Genomic DNA, 19128 nt, shown 5'->3' on the forward strand with positions numbered 1-19128 from the left:
ATATCTGCTGCGGTCAAGCCAACCCTTTGTGCGTCATTACTCATTTTAAGTATCGGATATAAAAAGAGGTACCACTCTGCAAGGAAGACACAGTGGGGGTTTCATTTTGTAGTGGTTTTTATTACATCTGTATACACATATAAAATATATTAAACTGTAACGTAGTTGTATATTAACAGTACCGTAGAGCAAACGTAATCATACAGTCGTTACACATTAATTCAAAAGATCAATAATCGTTTGTGCTCGGTTTAGCCAATTATATCGTTTCCCCAGTGCTCGCGTGGATCGGCAGAAACAGGTGACAGTCGAAACAGGTTTAATATTTTCCTTTATTCCGCTGCGGGATAACAAAATAAAACACAAAGAAATAAATCAACTTAGGGGTTGGTAGGGGTAAGAACTAACTATAGTATTAGGACCGCATTTCGAGAATGAAACTTGGGCTTTCTTTCGGTAATAGAAAATTTTTTGTGTTTTTTGTTTTAATTGTTTTTTTTTTGTTTTGTTTTTTTTTAGCTCCTCCTTGGGATGTGTGTGTGTGTGATAACCAACGAACTTAAGATAATTTGTCGCTAAAATACAAACTTAAACGAATGACAATTTGCTTTGCTAACAATATTTACACATCGAATTCATACATACTATATAATAGGTAATATTTCATTTTGATTTTTTTTTATCCATTTCCACTTCCGTTTACGTTTACGTTTACGCTCTACACATATCCTCTTTGACTAGTGGTTTACTATATAGTACGCGTATGTATACATATATAATATATAATATATATTTTAATATGTACGTTTGATTGGGATGGGGACTCCCGGTGCAGGACCCTCCCCCACTTGGCTATAGACTACCTGATTTGAAACCACAACACTTATGTAATTAACACTGCAAAAACATTAAACTCCTAAAAAAAATACATTTAGTTCACAATTAGTTGTTGTTTTTTGTTTTTTTTGTTTTTTAGTTTTTGTTTTTTAAAATCCATTAGATCTTTTACGTGGGACTGACTCTTGGCATCATATTTAGCACGGTACGGTGTACATTTTGCATATTTATTTTACATTTCTATGCTTTATAATAGACATTGATTTATGGTTAATTTTTTGTTGCTTGTTAGCTTTGATCAAAATAGTTGGCTAGCAAAACTATTTTCCTCTAATTTCTCCCTCTAAACATCTACTTTCCGATCTTGTCTAGGCTCCCGGCCATCCAGCCTTTGAGGCTGTTCCGATCTAATCCAAAATTATCCTCCCTCCTCTCCTCTCCTCTCATCTCCTCTCCATGACGCAGATGTCGCTTGGTTTTTGAGTTGAGATTAATCATTTGATGATTATTCACAGAAGTTCTGAGGTAGTTGTTCCATCTGCTGCTCCATCTGCTGCCTCCTTACCAGCTGCTGTTTATGGCCTGCTCCAGCTTGGCCTTGGCCACGGCCGCGGCGGCCACAGCCGCCACCTGGGCAGCCGCCGAATTGGCCCCCACCACGGAGGACAGGGGACCACCGGCGGATGCGGAGGCGGCTGCTGCGGCCACTGCGGCCTGCTGTTGCTTGCCAGCGGCAACGGCGGCAGCGGCTGCAGCGGCGGCCAGCAGGGAGGCCGACGGGGAGCTGGGCATGAAGTTGACATTGATGTTGATGGGGTGCACCACCGGCATGCTCGAGTAGCTCTTCTCCAGCAGGTCCATGCCGTTGAGGAACGGCACCAGGGCGTTGTAGTCGACATTGAGGGGCACGTAGTAGTTGCCCTGGCCGTGCAGGGCGAAGATGGGCACGGTGAAGGAGTGCCGGGGCGCCAGCGAGGTGGTGGTGCTGCTGGGAGTGCTCAGCTGGGCTCCGGCGGCAGCGGCCGCGTTGAGCTTGGCCAGCAGCGGACTGGAGTTGGAGTTGCTGTTGTGCAGCTCCGACTTGATGTCCTTGATGTCGCTGAAGTTGAACGAGGGCGAGGACTTGGTGTCCTCGCGCAGCATCAGCAGCTGGCGCGGTGGATTCGGGTTGCTGGCCTCGCAGTGCGCATCCAGGGGGTGCTCCCCATTGGCCACTGCCGCCGCCGCCGCCGCCGCTGCTGCCTCGGCCATCTTGCGCTTCTTGGCCATGATGGGGGCTATCTCCGGCTCGGTGCCGTCCTTGGAGTGGTCGGAGTGGGCCTGCATGTGCGAGTGGTCGCTCTGAAGATGGGACGCCACCGCGCAGTGCTCGCTGCTCGTCTCCTCATCGTGCAGCTCGTGGACGAAGCGCTCCTTGATGTGGTTCTTGTACTTGTAGTTGTTGTTGTGCTCCACCTCGTGCGACGACTCCGAGTAGTTGCGCATGCGCACCGACATCAGGCTGTCCTGGGTGTGGTTGTGCCCCAGATGCGGATGCTGCTGCAGCAGCATGTCCCGCGGCGGCGGCGAGTGCATGTTGGAGGTGTCCGTGTGGAGGATGGGCTCATGCGACGAGTCAAAGTCGTGGTGGCTGCTGTCCGTGTGGTGGTGCGGGGCCGTCGACGTGATCACTGCCGCCTGGTGTGGCAGCTGCTGCTGCTGCTGGTGGGCGGCCATGGGCGGCGCCACCTTCTGAGCCACCGACGCGGATGTGATCGTTGGGCAGGTGACCGTGCTGGGGCAGGTGGTGGAGCTGGCCACATTGCTGCTGCCAGCAGCGGGCAGAGGGCCCGTGGAATTGGTGGGAACATTGTCGCCATTGGCGTTACCACTCCCATTGGTCAGGGGCAGCTTGTTGGCGGCCTCGAGGGTGGTGGAGCTGGAGGAGCTCCCGCTGCCGTTGGCAGCCACGGCGGCAGCAGCGGCGACTGCCTGCTGGTTCCGCTGCAGCTGGTTGAGATGATTGCGGAAGCTCAGATCCTTGACATCGTTGTGGTCCTGGCTGTGCTCCACGTCCGAGGCCCCCAGCATGTCCCGCAGGTGGCACAGCGGCGGATGGTAGGCCTGGTGCGGGCTGCCGCTGGAGGCGCTAACATTGTCCGGCATGTGGCAGGTCCGCGAGGACTTGTAGCACTCGGCTGAAAGGCCAGACAAAGAGGGGGTTAGAATATAAGTTTAAGGGGGCAAAAAGATCGAATCCACTCACTTTTGAACATGTCATCGATGTGCTCCTGCAGACGGCCCAACAGGCGGTGGCAGAAGTCCTGCATGTGGACGTCGTAGAGAAACTTGGCCGCCTCCTTCATGCAGTCCATGTACCCGCTGCGGTAGTCGCTCTCCTTCTGCAGGCACTCGCTCTGCAGGTGCTTCAGGTGTCTGATGGCCATCTCGATGATCTCCGTCTTCTCGATGCGGCCACGGCCCTTGCGCTGGTACTGGGGCGGGATGAGGCGCGAGAGATCCGCCAGGCAGGAGTTCATGCGATCCCGGCGCCGCTTCTCGATGATCCGGTGCGATAGGGGGTCTTGCTGTGGGGACACGAGAGACACATAGAGAGCTTCGATTAGATGCGGCTTGCTTGGGGACCAGCGACAGGCGGGGGTGGGGAGATAGGCATTATCCTAGTAATGATTGGTCGGCGGCGGTGGTTTTTCTTCTGATTTGTAATTTCATTTTTATTTTCACTTTAATTTCGGTTTTATTTTCTTTATTTTATTCGTTCTCTTTGTTTCAACAATAAAAAAAATGGGTCAAAAGCGGCGGTGGGCGGCGTCGGTGTGCGTGGGGGGCGCAGGCATCGGCCTCTCGCGGGCGTGAATTTTTGTGTGTGTGTGTGTATGTGTGCGGGGGGAGTGAGAGTGTGACAGATACATAGATACATCGGCATCGTCCAGGCGCTGCGCTAAAGCCTCTCTCTCCCTCTCTTTTGATCCTTTGATCTTGTCGTCGGTCGTCCGTCTTTACTCGCGTGGTATTCGCTTTTATTCGATTGTATTCGTGTTTTTACTTGTCCAAATTCAAATGTATTCAAATTCATGTGTTCACAATCGAAATGATCAATGAGTGATCGCTCATGATCAGTTTCTGGATCTCTAAAATTGTAATATTTACCCTCGATGTTTTATTACGTCTTCCTGTGGCATATTCAGCATCGTCCTCGCTGTATGCCGTCGCAGAGGTGGAAAAATTTAAGCTAGATTCTGTGCAATAAGGAAAACTGGAGACAGCTGCTTCGCTATATTTTCGTTTTTCGATATGCAAAAGAAGTGGGAAGGATAAAGATAAAGAAACACAAATAAGTCCAAATTTTGTTCAAAAAATGTATTGTTTTTTTTGTTTTTGTTTTTTTCTTGTTTGTTTTAGTTTTTTTTTCATTTTTCATTTCGATTGTTTTTCGGTTTTAGTAATGCATTTATTAGGCGCATAACTTAGCCTGACTTAGGAGTAGTAACTAGGGCTAATTAGGGCTAAGGATTAATATGTTTATTTCGTTTCGTTTATTTCAGAAGCTACAAAATACAATCTGCAACATGGCTGCAACGGAACAGAGAGAACATAATAAACATTAAACGTGGATTAAATCACCAAGTGGCATCGAGATGGAGGGATCTTGAGCCAACATTAACCCTGACACTGGAGAGGGGGCGGGGGGGGCGGGAGTGTCGCTTGGTTGTGTTTTTTGTGTTGTAGTCAGAAAAAGATGGTAAAAATATGCCTTAAAATACGATACGTAATTGTTTGTTGTTATTCCAGGATCCAGGATCGTTCAGCATTGTGCATTGTGCATTGTGGATTGCATGTGGACCCCATTCGCCATTTCCCTTTCAGACATCCCAAAAAAAAATTGGTTTTCATTGGAAAAATCTAGCTCGCCGTGTGGTATGGGGAAAAACCAATTGAAACGAGCCAATCCCCACACGTTTTCACGTTTTCATATGCACTCCATATATTAGAGCGGCTAATTTTAGCCTCTACACGTTTTTATTGCCATGTGCCAAAAATATAATAAAACAGAGAGAAAGAGAGAGAGAGAGAGCGAGAACTCGAACCCACTGAAAACACAACAGGAAAAACTGTTGCCAAGCGCCACAGAGAAAATTCACTAAATGCCAATTCCCGAACCAAAACAAACAAAAATCGCTTGAGGTACGGATACGGGCAATCATAATGAACGGCGGCACGGCGTGGGCCAAGTCGAAAACGCTAGAAACCAAAATAAATGAACGACCAGAGCACCAGAGCACCAGAGCAGCACAGCAGACGATACAAAGAATAAGTGTCAGGGCTCTGGGGCCTCTGGCGGCGATAAGCGACAACAGACAACAAACATTAAGCAAATATAGTATATATATATCTATGTATATCTATTTGTACATATCATTTTATAAAAGATATACTAGAACGCACCAGTCCATGGCGCCTAGAACTTGTTTATCTGACAGCAACACAGCCTCTCCTGCCAGCTAACATCTACTATCTAGTGGCCCCTCCCTCTACTAACTTGTTTTCAGCTGGTCTTGGCGTTTAGCACAATTTGCATTATTTGATCTGTAAGCCATAGCCAATTATCAGTATTTGAGTATTTCGAACTGCGGCTCACGCTGCGTATGAGTAATGCAAAACAGATTTCAATCCAATCCAATGGTTCGCCTTGGTGGCGACTCTCGAGTTGATTGCACTCTGCCCGACCCGATTGTCCGAGTGTCTCTGTTTGTTTTTTGGGGGACAACGTGAACAGGGCGTGTACGCCGCATCGGTTTACATCAGTGGCCAAAGAGCAGGCGTCGGCGAGAGTCACCAATCACTCGCTTGATTCATGCGATGGCACCCCAACAAGTTGGCAACGTGCCCCCTTTGGGCTGCAGTTCCTACCGTTTGTTTACGTTTTTCTCTTTGCTGTCGCACTATTAAGTAATTGCCCCCCGTAAATATAGGAATGAGGTACGTAGAACGCTCCGAGGCGATACAGACATCATCATCATCTACAGGTAGTCTCTGTGACGACAGTCCCCGCTGATCAGTCGCCCATTGCTTGCCAAAGGCATGAACAGGCACGGCCATTTTCCGTTCACCCGTTTACCCGATTTCCCGATTTCCGATTCACGTTTATCTCTCATGCGTGTAGCGGTGACAATTACCCATACCCACACCCATACTCTCGCTCTGCTATCGATATGCCACTCAAATGAACTTGTTTCCTGGCCTTATCGGTACGGTTGTAAGGTAACTAAACCCCAAAACTAGTAGATAAGATTACGCAGCTGTACACGTGACGATGTTTTTTTTCCATCTATTATTATGGCCATAAATACTGATATAGTAAGCCAAAAACAACTGGTTCTTGGCAGTTGTACTCGGTTTAATCTTGGCTAAAAGGAGTTGGGGAATTCACAGAATAAAGATTATTCGTTTATGGGGCCCCCGAAAGACGTCAGATCTGGGATACAGGGAGCTGTAATAACGAATAACAAAGTATGGTATATTCAAGTGACTCACATGAAGTGAGTGATTCATGAATCCCATAGTTTTCCTATAGATTTGGGTCCACCACTTGCTTACACAACAAAAACGAACAAACAAACGGAACGGAACGGTACGGCATTCAATGCCACCAAAGATCTGTGTCAGATATTTCCATATTGACATTAGGCAATGGAAATTGTGAAATCTTAAATTCTGAAATCTGAAATCAAAAGGAAAACAACTCGACAACAAACGGTGACGTTTTTATTTGATAAATCAATAATAAGAGTTCCTTGAATTGACAATCTCTTGACTTTAATTAGCAAAAGTGGGCGGGGTTCTCTCGGTCTGATCAACTGACCTTGAGTCGAGGAGGGGCACATACATATATACATGTATGTATCTCTGATGATAAGATAAAACAACAACCGGTACAACAACCCATACAAGCCCGCAAATTAGCACGAAATTTTACGAGAGAAGTGCAGTGTCGAGCATCTGCGATCACGTGAGAGCGAATGGAAACTTTAATGATGCCACACACTCATGAATATTCATATATATTCAGGTGGAAACTGAATGGCTGAGCGGGCACGTGATTTAATGATGAGACCAGACCCCACAGACCCCCGACCAGAGCGGGAGAGCGACCCTAAAAAGTTCAGTCAGCTACTCGTTGAGTGCTGTTCCAGCGAAAACCAATTGGTTTTTTTCTGTCAGCCCCAAACGTGCACACGTGCCGGATGGATCGCCTGGCAACAGAGCCGCAACGAGGGCAACAATACCAGGGGCCCCCTGTAAATTGCTCTCTGGCGTGCTGGTCTAAGCGAAAAACAATTCAATATATAAGCAGCTACTGGCGCAGACACACAGCTACAGATTGAGAAACAACAAAAAAATTGGACACACAACAAAGGCCAATTGAAGGCGGTCTGTCGTTTGGCTTTTACGCACACGCAGCAGCCAGAAACGAAGTTTCGAGATATACCAGAACGAATGGAAATGAATGGAAACCTCCGATGGATAGAGAGGCGACACAAAGTAGCCGCAGGCTTTGTTCCAAGGGAATTCCAAAGCAATGAATCATCAACGAAGTTGATTTTCGAGCAACAGTGAAGATCGGAACATGTTCTTACACCCTGTCTTTCGATCCGTTACTCTTTGGGCATGGGGAATGCATATCAAAAACAATATTTCCACTTGGAAAACTTTCCTCTACCGCGTACGCTTCCAATTCCAAATGCTAATCGAATGCCAACGATCTCCACAACCCCACACACATCAGAGTCCATCCGCATTCCCCAACTAATAGACAGCCACAAATGACCCAACGTCTAATAAGTGGGTCAAAATAACACATTCACATCGTTTAGTGGCAATCAAATGTGCAGCAATGTGCAGAGCCACGGAGCCACAGAGCCCCGCATCCCCCATGACTCATGCGGACCTCGAAAAACGTCGACGCTGAATGCATTAATCATTGGAAACCACCATGGAGACCAGAGTGTCCCGTCTTCCGTCCACCGTGTCCCTCCCCCACGTATTTATGAGAATTTCTGTGTGAATTCCACCATGCATACTCGTACGAATATAAGGCACGTTTCTGGCCCGTGAGGTGGTGACCTGGCGGAGGAGGGTCATCATCCAGAGGAGTGTGGCATGTGTGTGGCTGCATTGGAGAACGTGTCTACGTGCCCGCCATCGAAATGCTAATGGACGCCGCGACGAACACAGAACCGAGAGGCCACCAACGGAACGATGATGACGACGACGACGACGATAAGACTGACGCGTCGGCGGAACGAATTGGATCGATGCGAATCGAGATCGCAACGGGATTCGGAATCGTAGAAATTTTAAGATCAGCTAAAAATATTTGTATAATTTATAACACTTCTTTCGGGTAATTATAGACTTCCTGCAGCATGCGTTTGTTGTTTTTTGTTTATTTGGAGAAAGATATATCATACTGGCAGTTTATTAGATACATTTACTTGTTGTTTGCTTTGACGTGTTGTCTTGCTGAACATTTGTGAGTTGATTAGCCTACATGATGGGCCCTTTTGGATGTATAGAGAGATACACTTGAAATCCATAGAGGGCATCATGTAACACAAACGTAGCCAGCAAACAAACACACTTTATCAGAGTTCTTTGGTAAGACACACGCACACTTATCACTTGGTCACTGGGGGATCACTAGGGCGATCACTGGGGGATCACAAATGTATATATTCGTATTCGTAGCAGTTCCAATGGTTAATGGCGTCGTTGACAAGATCACGAAATCGAAAACAACGAGAGACAGCTGCGTTTGCAAGTGGATAAGCCCTCCTCCTCCTTCTCTCCTCCTCCTCATCATCATCATCACAATGGCGTCTGCTGGGAAAGAGGTGGGTCTGGAGCAACTGTCTCGTCGTGCAACAAACCCGAGATCTCACTGACGCATGGAAAACTCTATAGATTAGATATACTCTCGTACACTCTCTCGCATACACATACACACATACATGTATGTATGTATATGTCTGCAGTAGTACTCCATATTATACGGCGGTGGGGTGGCTGTGCGTCACGCCCGTTTTGCTGTTTATCGCGTGTTTGCTTATCTCTTTTATTTGTGTTTCTTTTTACTTTATCTTTTTTTCCTTCGTTTTCTGTTGTTTCTTCTCTTTCTTTTTCGGTTGTTTTTCATCTCTTTGGCTGTTGATTAAAACGGAGGGCGCGTAATGCAAATTAAAAATACTCGAACGACGACGAAGACGCGACAAAAGTTTGTTTACTTCGAGGGGCAGTTGATAAGGAAACACACACACACACACACAATCGTTTGATCACGCGTGCAAAGGTGTTTTTTTTTAACGAACCGCAGCGATCGTCGAAATAATTATTGAAAATGTTTATAAACTGTTTGTATAGTTAGCTGTGATAATTATCACGGCTAGAAGCATGCTATTGTTAGCCACACGTGTGGTATGCGTAATCAAACCATATCGTATACAATTATGGAAGCCCCTTCTCCATGGAAATTGGAAAACAAATCAAATCAAGCTGCATATTTGATGATGGGGGCTGGCCTTTTTAGGATATTTATAGGGTTGAGAGCATGCCCAGGAGTGGCCAGTGAATACCAAAATAGCCCAAATATAATACTCAATCAAATAAATACGACAACAACAAGGAGGTACATGGGAGAAAGACAAAACTTGTTGACCTTCAAAAGGACACCGACTGGCACCCATGTCTACGTCTACGCCTACGCCCACGGGACACGGAGGCGAAGACGAAGACACCCCCCCTAGGCAGACACACAAACACGTGTGTACCAGGCCCCCACACCCCCCCCCCCCCCCATTCGATGGCCAATCAATGGAACGGGGTGCGGGGTGCTATTAACTGATATTTATAGCCACGTTTTGGCCGTTGACATTTAGCCGGGAATAAAGCTCGCGACCACTCGGGGGCCGCGACTAAATTATTGAACGATTCTCTGGCCACACTAACGGACAGACACCCCGAATTCGGATCCGAATTGGGTTCCACTCGGACACGTTTAATGAAATTCAAGTTCAGAAATACTCGTACACAAAAACACAGATGGGGGAAGGGGCAGGGGCATGGGAGGGAGCGGGGGAGATTGGTTTGGGGGAACGTCACGTTTTGCAAAAACCCGAAAAAAAGATGAAATTAAATAAAACTAAAGCACAAATCCGGCCAAGAATAGATCGACGACAGAGTCTGCCCACGTTTTTAGCATGTTTTCTCGCCCGATTTTCGCATTTCACGAGTGTTTTGCAAATGTTTTCTAGCTCAAAGGCTATAAATAGAGCCCACACGATCCACACCCAATCCACAGCACGCACACTCGCATACACACAAACACACACACACACAACAGCACTGCGAAGGCCGTTACAAAGCCAGACGACGGCGACGGCGACAACGACGACAAAGAAGAAGACGACTTAAGCTAACAACTAATTTTGGAGACTAAAATCTACACTAAAACCATTAATTAATGCATAGACTTAAGCGCGCAGGTGAAAGTGAGTGTTTTTTTGTTGCATTTTTTTGTTTTTGTTTGGAGCTCTGCTTCGGCGGGATCCCTGTTTATACCTACCTCTCATACTTAACCGGATGTGCGGCATGTCCGTTCGATTCGTTCCAAAAGGGTTCCATGCTGCTGTGGCGACTCCCGGTCCCTCCTAATGTTGCGCCCTCTGCTCCGGCTGTGTCTGCTTGCTCTGCTGTCCTGGACTGCTGCTGCGACTGCTGCTGCGTCAACGTGGCTTGCAGTTGCGGTGGAATGGTGGAAGGTGGGGTGCGCTCCTTACGTCAATGCAGAAATAATTGTACGAATTCCAAGATAAATGCCGGGGGGAGGGCGAATTATGACTGAGCAAACAGGTTGTCGACGGGTGGCGGCGAAGGCGAAGACGAACACGAGCAGCGACGGCAAATTTAGATCTACGGCGAAGCAAAGCTCTCACTCTCTTTCTCTCACTCTCTTTCTTTCTGTGTCTCTCTGTCGCTCCTTCGGGTGGTTTGTTACACAAGGATGGCCGTTGCGGGTCGGGTTGTTACTGTTGTTACTGTTATTTAGGTACAATTTGGTATCACACTTTTGTTGCACTTCTCTCGATGAATAATATCCAATACTCGTTGCACTTGCCGAACACGCTGCGTTGTTGCTGTCTTAGATATAGCATAACATTCCGCTATGTATTTATTTATGTTGGAACGAATGGAATTATACCGATAAGTCTGGCCAGCTAGGGTACGGTACGGATTGGACTGTGGCTGTCAGGGTCTTATCAGCAGTTAGGTTAGCCTTTTGTTTGCTCGTGTCTTTCTGTGTGCGTATGCGTGTGCGCTGGCCAGGCGATAACGAAGCGGCGATAAAGCTATTTTCTCCTTGTTGTACTTGGCAGCAGCTCTACGTCTATTTTTGGTGGGGGGCAGCAATTAAAGTGCACTTGTTGGAGCATCCACTGTGGCCTCTCTCCCTCTCTCTCTCTGTCTCTCACTCGCGACGATGTGAACAAAAAGGCAACAATGAATAAATGTCGAAAAACGTGATTACTGCTGCTCGGCGCACTCGATTCGGGGGACCGTTTACACGTTTTCAGCTTTTATAAAATTTTGTATAAACTTTTATTTGTTTTATTAATACACGACACGACACCCAGCAGCAGCAGCAACAGCAACAGCAACAATAACTTCCTTTCACAGTGGAATTTTACCAGCAACAGCGCCGCCTACATACATTTATACATACATGCACACACACACACACATCTGTAGGTGAGAGCATATGAGCGATTTGGTATGCGTGTGCGTGTGTTTCACTATTGTGGCACTTTTGTACATATAATAAATTTGTTGCTGCCTCCAGCTAATTTGGCCGCTGCTCTGTTGTTTTTCTCTTTTTTTGTTTTTCGTTTTGGTTGAACTAAGCAGTTTTTTCCTCCGTTTGTTTGTTATTTTGCACAGTCACTTCCACTGTACGTAAACGCTCTTCGTCCGCGTCCGTTCGGTGCCAGAAATAAAATGAATGAATGGTACCCGCCGAACGGCACGAGACCCCAAAAACGACGGCTAGCAGCGCGAATTGATGACGTTCGAGATTCCCCGAGCGCGGCGGCTACACTCGGAGATAGTCGGAGAGCATTGTAGGCAACATGTGAGCACGGAAGAGCGCAGTGAGCGAGCCAGCGACAGATGGGGCTCCGGGCTCCACGTTCCTCAAGTCGTGTTCGGCCCCAAACACATGTGTGTGTGTGTTGTGTGTCGCCGATGTTATCGCATTTCGTGCGCCGCGAACGTGATTGCCACAGTGGGGCCAGACACCTTGATTTGTGGCACAAATATCACATGGGAACCCGTTGTTTGAAGAATATTTGTATAGTCTACTTTCGCAGACAAGCCCCTGCCATTGACAATATACTGAAAAAAGGTTTACTATCTTAACATAAATATAAATAAAGCATATAAATAAAGCAGAGTATAATCCCGGAGTAGATTTCGAACTAACAGCTAAATATCCTTTTCGTCTCTTACCTAACATTGGCCTTAAAAAGAAACAAAATGTACCACTCGCAAAGAAATGTTTACCATGATGTTTTCAGATGTCTGGCACAAGCATGTTATCTCCCGGAGATTAACAAATAAAAAGAAAATCCACATTAATTTATTGTATTTCGAATCAGTGTGCCCAAAGCATGTGAATTCGAGCACTGTGCTCTGCCGCTGCCGGATGACTAGACTTCATTTTACGGTCGCCGTCGCTGTCGCTGTCGGCGCACTTACACAACTAAAGCTGGGTGTTGTTTTTGTTGTTGTTGTTGATTTGGGATAGGCATAAATATGTTGCGTGTAAATTATATTAATAAGCATTTACTCTCTGTGACTGATTGTTATAAATAAGCTAGCCATATGTTTTTCAAGTACAAATATCTGATCGAAGAGGGGCACACCCACGCCCGGTCCTGGGAACATTGAGATTGAGCCATTACAATTACAGTGTAACTCGATTGATCAACATTGTGTCTGTGCCTGGCCCTTAATTTAATGTACCTTGGGCAGCGGAGACCACTCAGAAAAAAATAAAAACAAAATATTCAAAATATATAATAATAATAATAAAGCGAAAATCAACGACGCAAAAGCTCAAGGCATCAGCCGAGCAACCCAACAACAGCAGAGCCAGCGGCCAGCACGGCAGCGGCATACAATAAAACACGTGAACGTGACAAATTCCAAAGCGAAATCCAACAGGGCGGCGGCTGAGAGCGGCAGGCAGAGAGAGACAGAGACAGAGAGAGAGACAGAGAGCGGCCAGCTTGAGAGCTGATAAACACTCGCTTGGCAACAACAATCGGCACGAATGTGAACACATAAACACTTACACGCTCGCACGCACACGGACACGGACACACACATGCACTCGAACATGTCGGCCGACATTTTGTTTTTATTACAGCGCGCAACAGTCCGTTGTTTTTGTTGCTGCTGTTTTTCGTTTCTTTTTTCTTTTTTTTATAATCAAAATAATAATCATACGCTGCGTTGTCCCGTCATCGATGTCTCTCTCTCTCTGTCTCTCCCCTCTCATTCCTACTCACTCTCACTCTATTGACGACCAGAAGCTTAACGTTTTTAATCGAGACACGTTGAAAGTGGCAAATACACAAAAAAAAATTCGTGGCGCATGACGTAATTTCTCACGCGAGCCGAGCATGTCAGCCATTCCACACAGACACGCACACACACAGGCAGAAAGAGACTTACAAACACACAATAATGTAAGACCTCAAGTTTGTTGTTGGTCACGTGTCTTTGAAATGTTTTTGCCTCCAGAAAGAGCACAGTGTTTATATTAACGCCGACTCGGAGTCGGTTTCGGACTCGGACTCGGATTCGGATTTGATTATTTAATTTCCATTGTGTTGGATTTTCCAGCTTGTTGATTGTATTTAAATGGCAGCTCCGGCTATTTTTAGAGCCGGCTCTGGCCCCAAAGGTCACGCGAACAAACACAAATACAGTCGCAAGAGCCGCGATCCGCGGTGATAAATGACATAAACGTGTCCAATTATCCACTGGGCTTGCGTAACTTCAGATTTGATCCATGGTCTGGTGAACGGTATACCCTGTCAGGGAGAGGGTGTAGAAGAGGGCTCTGGGGTGCAAAGATTAATTAGATTTCGACCCTAAGGCCTTGCCTATTCCTATGAAAACTAATCTCTCTGTATTCCTCGGATTCCCTTATCAAATGACATGATGATTCGAATAACAAGTGATATTTTTCAAATGAAATCAGCTAAAGACTTGAACAATCAAATTTAAAAAAAATAAACCAGAAGTTTTTGTATGAATCACTTCTTTGAGTTTCAGTTTCACTTACATACATACACACACTATCATATAACTCTTTGGATCTGAGCTGCCAGGGTATCCCAAGTTTCGGCGAGGCCTTGCTGTCGTGCTTTTGTTTTGTTTTCGCTGTTTGTTGATCTCAGAGCTAATTATAAGTGGCACGTGCACTCGTATGGCATTTCGTTACGTATGCGGCCCGAGGTCGCAACGGAAATTACACACATGCCCGCCCCATGTGAGGCACGTGCAAAGACATCAGAACTTCTGGAAGCGGCTCAAGTTACTCATGTGGTGTGGCCACATTCCTCCACACAGGGAGCGAGCAGTGCCAAACCAACCAACCACCCAACCACCCACCCACCACGTTATCGCGGCAGTAGCATATTTATTTACTGTACGGCTCGGCTCGGCTCGGCTCTGCTTGACTCGGCTCTGCCCGGCTCGGCTCTATGCTCACGTGTTGCTAATCGTAGGTGCGCTACGTGGCCCGCCTCTCGTCTCGCGGCGCTCGGAATTTCCACGAGCATGAAATGCAATCATTCCATGAAGTGCAAAAGAGGAGGAGGAGGGCCAGAGGCATTTGCAGTGTGGCGAAAGGTTTGCTTTTCGAAAACGAAAAAGCATAACACAAAGGCAAACACTTGTAGATTGCCCTCTCATGTTTTCCTCTGGGCGGGGGGAGAGGGCCATAAACACACACAGGGAAGGGGACCTTATCGGGCTCGTTTGTTTATCCCCCCATTTGGCTGGTTAAAGTTTAATCACGAACGGTGAAAACTGCTCTGCAGGAAAACCCCAACGAAAGTACTTGCAAGCAATGGTGAGGCCTGGCGAAACTATTTGGACATACGACTGCCTGGAGAATGTACAGTGGGGCGAGAGTGCAAGAGGAATGGTACCCATTCCAAAACAGGTCTTTGGGAAAACATTGTTATGGATGAACTAATAATCCATTGAATAACTTTAACAACTGTAATTAATAGTTTGTCTAGCGGAATGATTTCCATATGCCACACTTAGAGTTAAGTAACATCAATCGCTGGCTAATTATTCAACAATATACGTTATCCAATATGCATATATCAACCTATATACATACATACATATATATACCATACTGGTATAGACCACTGTGCCTGTGTGCTACACATCAAACGCTTATGATAACCACAAATAATCGTGAGGCAAACTTCATTTTTGTGCCTTCACACACAGGTGCCATTCACACCTGTAATTGGGACTGACATTGACGAAATCACCAGACCAAGAAAGGGACCCAAGCCCCCGGACCCGGCACCAGGCAGTGTAGTGGTGCAGAAAATGGGGGCTCTAATCGTGCTATATCTTAATTGGAACCTCTCAACTGGGCTTATCGCCTCATCAGAATCAACAACTTGAGATCGCGTGAAATGACAGAACATTTTCTTATCATCCTGCGAAATTTCGATTTCAAAGTCGAGGTGAAATCTAAAAAAAAAAACAAGCCAAAAACAAAAACAGCTGATAAGAACTAGTACTATCACAATAAAAACCTAGAAAAAAAAGAAAAGAAATGCTAAAATAATAACAAGTTGAAACGAACACACAAAAATTCAAGTCAAACGGGTCTGAAACTACATATATGTATAATACATACAAGTATTTGAACAGAAAATTGCGATTGTTGCTGCTGCTGCTGCTCTTTGCTGATATTTCTATTTGATTCTTGATGTTGTTGTTGTTGCTGCTGTTATGTAGATTAGAAATCTAAATCTCGAGAAATGTTTATAAAAAGCCCCAAGCGAGAGCCCCCAACAAAACAGACAGGGACAGGGGCAACGACACGTGCGCCCGCAGCTGGACAAATATAATATACATATGTATAATTTTACACACACATGCCCGTATATACAGGTATTTTTGTTATATGCCAGGGAATATTATTAGTCGCAGATAGAAATGTGTATGTATGTACATTTGAGCTATATCGGTGATCGCTGAATGTCAAGTGGGAGGTGAGAAGCTCAGCTCAAGGACGCAGCGAGGAATTCTGGATGGAACAGAACCCCATTCCAAACAGAAATCCCCAACAGATACGAAGTGGGTTGGGCTAATTTGAATTGCTCTTAATGAGGCTTTAATAAGGTGCTAAAGATCTCAAAGTCGCAAAAATTATTTGCACTTTTGAATGTTTATTCCTAAAAAAAGAGGGTCATTAATATATGTACATATTTTTAGGCTTATTCAAATGTGACATATGTTTTCAAACGCGTTCTTATTATTTAAATAACGGAATAATAATGAATGAAATTTAAAGAATACCAAAGAGAAACTACCCCCAAAAAAAAACTGATGAAATCTTTTAACACTTTAACTATTCCCATTTTTTGTGTACACCAATTTCAAAGTCTTTATTTCTCATGGTGGATAAATTTTAACTAAGGAGGTATGTGTAAGAAAGCCTATAAAGTATCCCTGATCCTAAACTACTATATTTCATCCCATTCCTGTTGGAGCTACTTCATTTCAGTTAGTTTTGATGAACATTCTTTAATAAATGTATATAGTCCTCTATCGAATTGTCGCTCTTCCTATTTACATCCATTGATGATTTGGATCGAGTGTGCTTACGGCTACGGCTTTGAGTTCTACTATTGGCCGGGGTTGGGTTATGTAAAACCTACAAATTGTTACACGTTTTGCATTCAAATGTTGCCGTTGCCTTTTCCGTTGCCGCTGCTGTTGATAAATCAAGCAAAATCGGCTTGAGATTCCAGCAACGAAGCAACGACAAGGTGACGCCGCCCCTTTGGCTGTAACTCTCTGGACTTTGCTTCTATTTTGTTTTACTTGGATTTGCATGGGAAGAGCGGGTCCGCTGCTCATGGAGGAAGTCGCGTTAATTGTATGTACACACACACACACACACACATATGTAATGGCATTTTCATTTGCATTAATTGAATTTTCATGTGATACGGGTACATATACGGGTATAGTACTCCGGGATATCGGAAACGTATGGCTTGGGAACGAATTCATGGAGGAGAAATGGGAATAATGCTAGAGTCTCGCCAAAATAGTCTGTGTTTTGTGTGTTTCCTAGGCTATCCTCTAGCATTTTCTTTCTTTGCTTTCTACTGATTCTCTTTCTCTTATTTTGTCTAATATTCCTCCGGTCTTTCAGTGGACGTAAGCCAGGTGTCTTAGCACGTAACGCGTACGACATGGCGGCAGTCGAGACACAAGCACGTTGCAACAGCTGCCACAAGATGTACATAAATATGTGCCCGTAGCTGTATGCCCCTGCATTGTCTGTGTTTCATGGTTATGCTATATATTATATTATATTATATTATATTATATCCCGACTTCTATGCGTGGGTGCCGACCCCCAGTGCCATGACAAGCTGCCACGGCAGCCCATCGCCCGAGGAAACCACGTAACAGAAACAACGACAAACGTGCTTCTGCCGGGTGCCTCTGCGGTGGGGCAGCAGTCACATTTTCAAAACAATGAGGGAAACGCGCGTGTCCATGAATTGTAAGGGCCGCCTGACTGCCTATCTGCCGCTGGCAGCCAGTTTTGATGATGACAACAAATGCATTGGATTGTGATTGGTGCGGATCGGATCGACTAAAGACAATTACACAAACCCACTCACCTTCTCAAACTGCGATTCCGATTCTGCCGCCCGCCAAACCTCCACTCCAACAGGTGGAGAGCTGACGAGAGGCAGAAAGGTTTTGCATAATCCATCAGATCCAAGGCATACCGGTAGATTCCAGGTGCACACGTGTCTCCGCAGAGACTGGCACTTAATCACTGTAACGAGAGCCCCTTTTGGCTGGTGGGGTAATTAGGCAAAGGGGGCAAAGTGCCCTCCACTGCCACAGTCGACTCTAGGAGAGGGGCTCTAGAGCCCTGCCTCTTGGGCTGCTGCCGTAACTGCCGCTGCCACTGCTCCGGGCTGCGAAGTGGACGTGCCACTGCTAATGCTAGTCCTGGTGGTGTCGTCGCTGGTCGTCTCACTGAAATCCTCGCTGCTGCTGCCGCTGCGCTGGTTCAGCTCGTGCAGCCGCATCACCAGCGGACGGAACAGCGCCTCCGGGAGATTGGCCCGGAGCATCTCCAGCAGGGAGCCCGGGTGCGTGCACAGCATTATGGCGTTGCACAGGTGAGTGAGGCCCTCGTCCACGCGACCCTCTTTGATGTGGCGCTCGCCCTTCTTCACCTCCTTCACGAAGTGCATCTGCATCACCAGGTCTTGGTCGTCCTCTTCGTTGTCGTCGGCTGCTCCCGCCTGTCCAGTGCCGCCTCCGCCGATTCCCAGGTGACTCGTTGCCTGACGCAAGCGACGCTCGTGCACCCTCTTCTTGTAGTCCGGGGCCCTAGTGCGCTTCCGGTCAAAGTAGAAACAGTAGCCAAGGAAGAGGGCACCGGCCGTGCCCAGAGCCATCAATTGAACCGATCCCAACGACGCCATTTGCGAACAAAAATCACTCTTCAAATTTACCGAAGAAACAAAATTAAAATTTATGAAAAGTTAGTTTAACTACAAATTTAATTTTGGAACAAAAAAAGTATGAAACGTTCTGGGAACTCTTTTGTGTTTGAATGTAGGACTGTGCTGGGTTAGGAATTGTATATCTCAATGGGATAAACCTTTCAAATCCGGAAATTTCAAGGCTGAGTCGATGTTTTGTGTTGCTATGGTTTGTGTTAAGGAGAGTTTTCTGATATTTTATGCTCTTAAAGTTATCCCTCGGGCACAGATCTTGATGCACATCCCCCCAGGAACCCCAGAAAATGCGGTAGCAACAGAAAAGACGAACAACAGTCGCACAATACGTATTTATTGCTTCGTTTTTTTCCCTAGTCGATGTTGTTTTTGCTGCTGATTCGCAACAAATTAATTAGCCAACAATGCA

General features: G+C 46.0%; 2 protein-coding genes across 5 annotated transcripts; both read right to left on the reverse strand.

Annotated features, from left to right (window-relative positions):
- Positions 1-99: 99 nt before the first annotated feature.
- LOC108156638 (transcription factor cwo) lies at positions 100-18034 on the reverse strand. 4 transcript variants are annotated; one of them, XM_033388447.1, is made up of 4 exons: positions 17862-17980; positions 3988-4111; positions 3083-3404; positions 100-3014 (listed from the first exon to the last, which is right to left on the reverse strand). In XM_033388447.1, the coding sequence occupies exons 1-4, from the start codon at positions 17954-17956 to the stop codon at positions 1399-1401; spliced, it is 2157 nt and encodes a 718-aa protein (XP_033244338.1). In that variant the 5' UTR covers positions 17957-17980; the 3' UTR covers positions 100-1398. The 4 variants fall into 4 exon arrangements, with proteins under 4 accessions (XP_033244338.1, XP_017143725.2, XP_033244340.1 ...); XM_017288236.2 differs by lacking the exon at positions 17862-17980 and adding an exon at positions 10460-11898; XM_033388449.1 differs by lacking the exon at positions 3988-4111 and having other exon boundaries at positions 17862-18034.
- A 79-nt stretch (positions 18035-18113) lies between these two features.
- On the reverse strand, positions 18114-18683 carry LOC108153984 (mitochondrial import receptor subunit TOM20 homolog). Its single transcript, XM_033390218.1, has one exon. The coding sequence runs from the start codon at positions 18681-18683 to the stop codon at positions 18114-18116; it is 570 nt and encodes a 189-aa protein (XP_033246109.1).
- Positions 18684-19128: the final 445 nt, after the last annotated feature.

Source organism: Drosophila miranda, chromosome 2, assembly GCF_003369915.1.
Source record: "Drosophila miranda strain MSH22 chromosome 2, D.miranda_PacBio2.1, whole genome shotgun sequence".
In the NCBI taxonomy this organism is placed as follows: Eukaryota; Metazoa; Arthropoda; class Insecta; order Diptera; family Drosophilidae; genus Drosophila; species Drosophila miranda.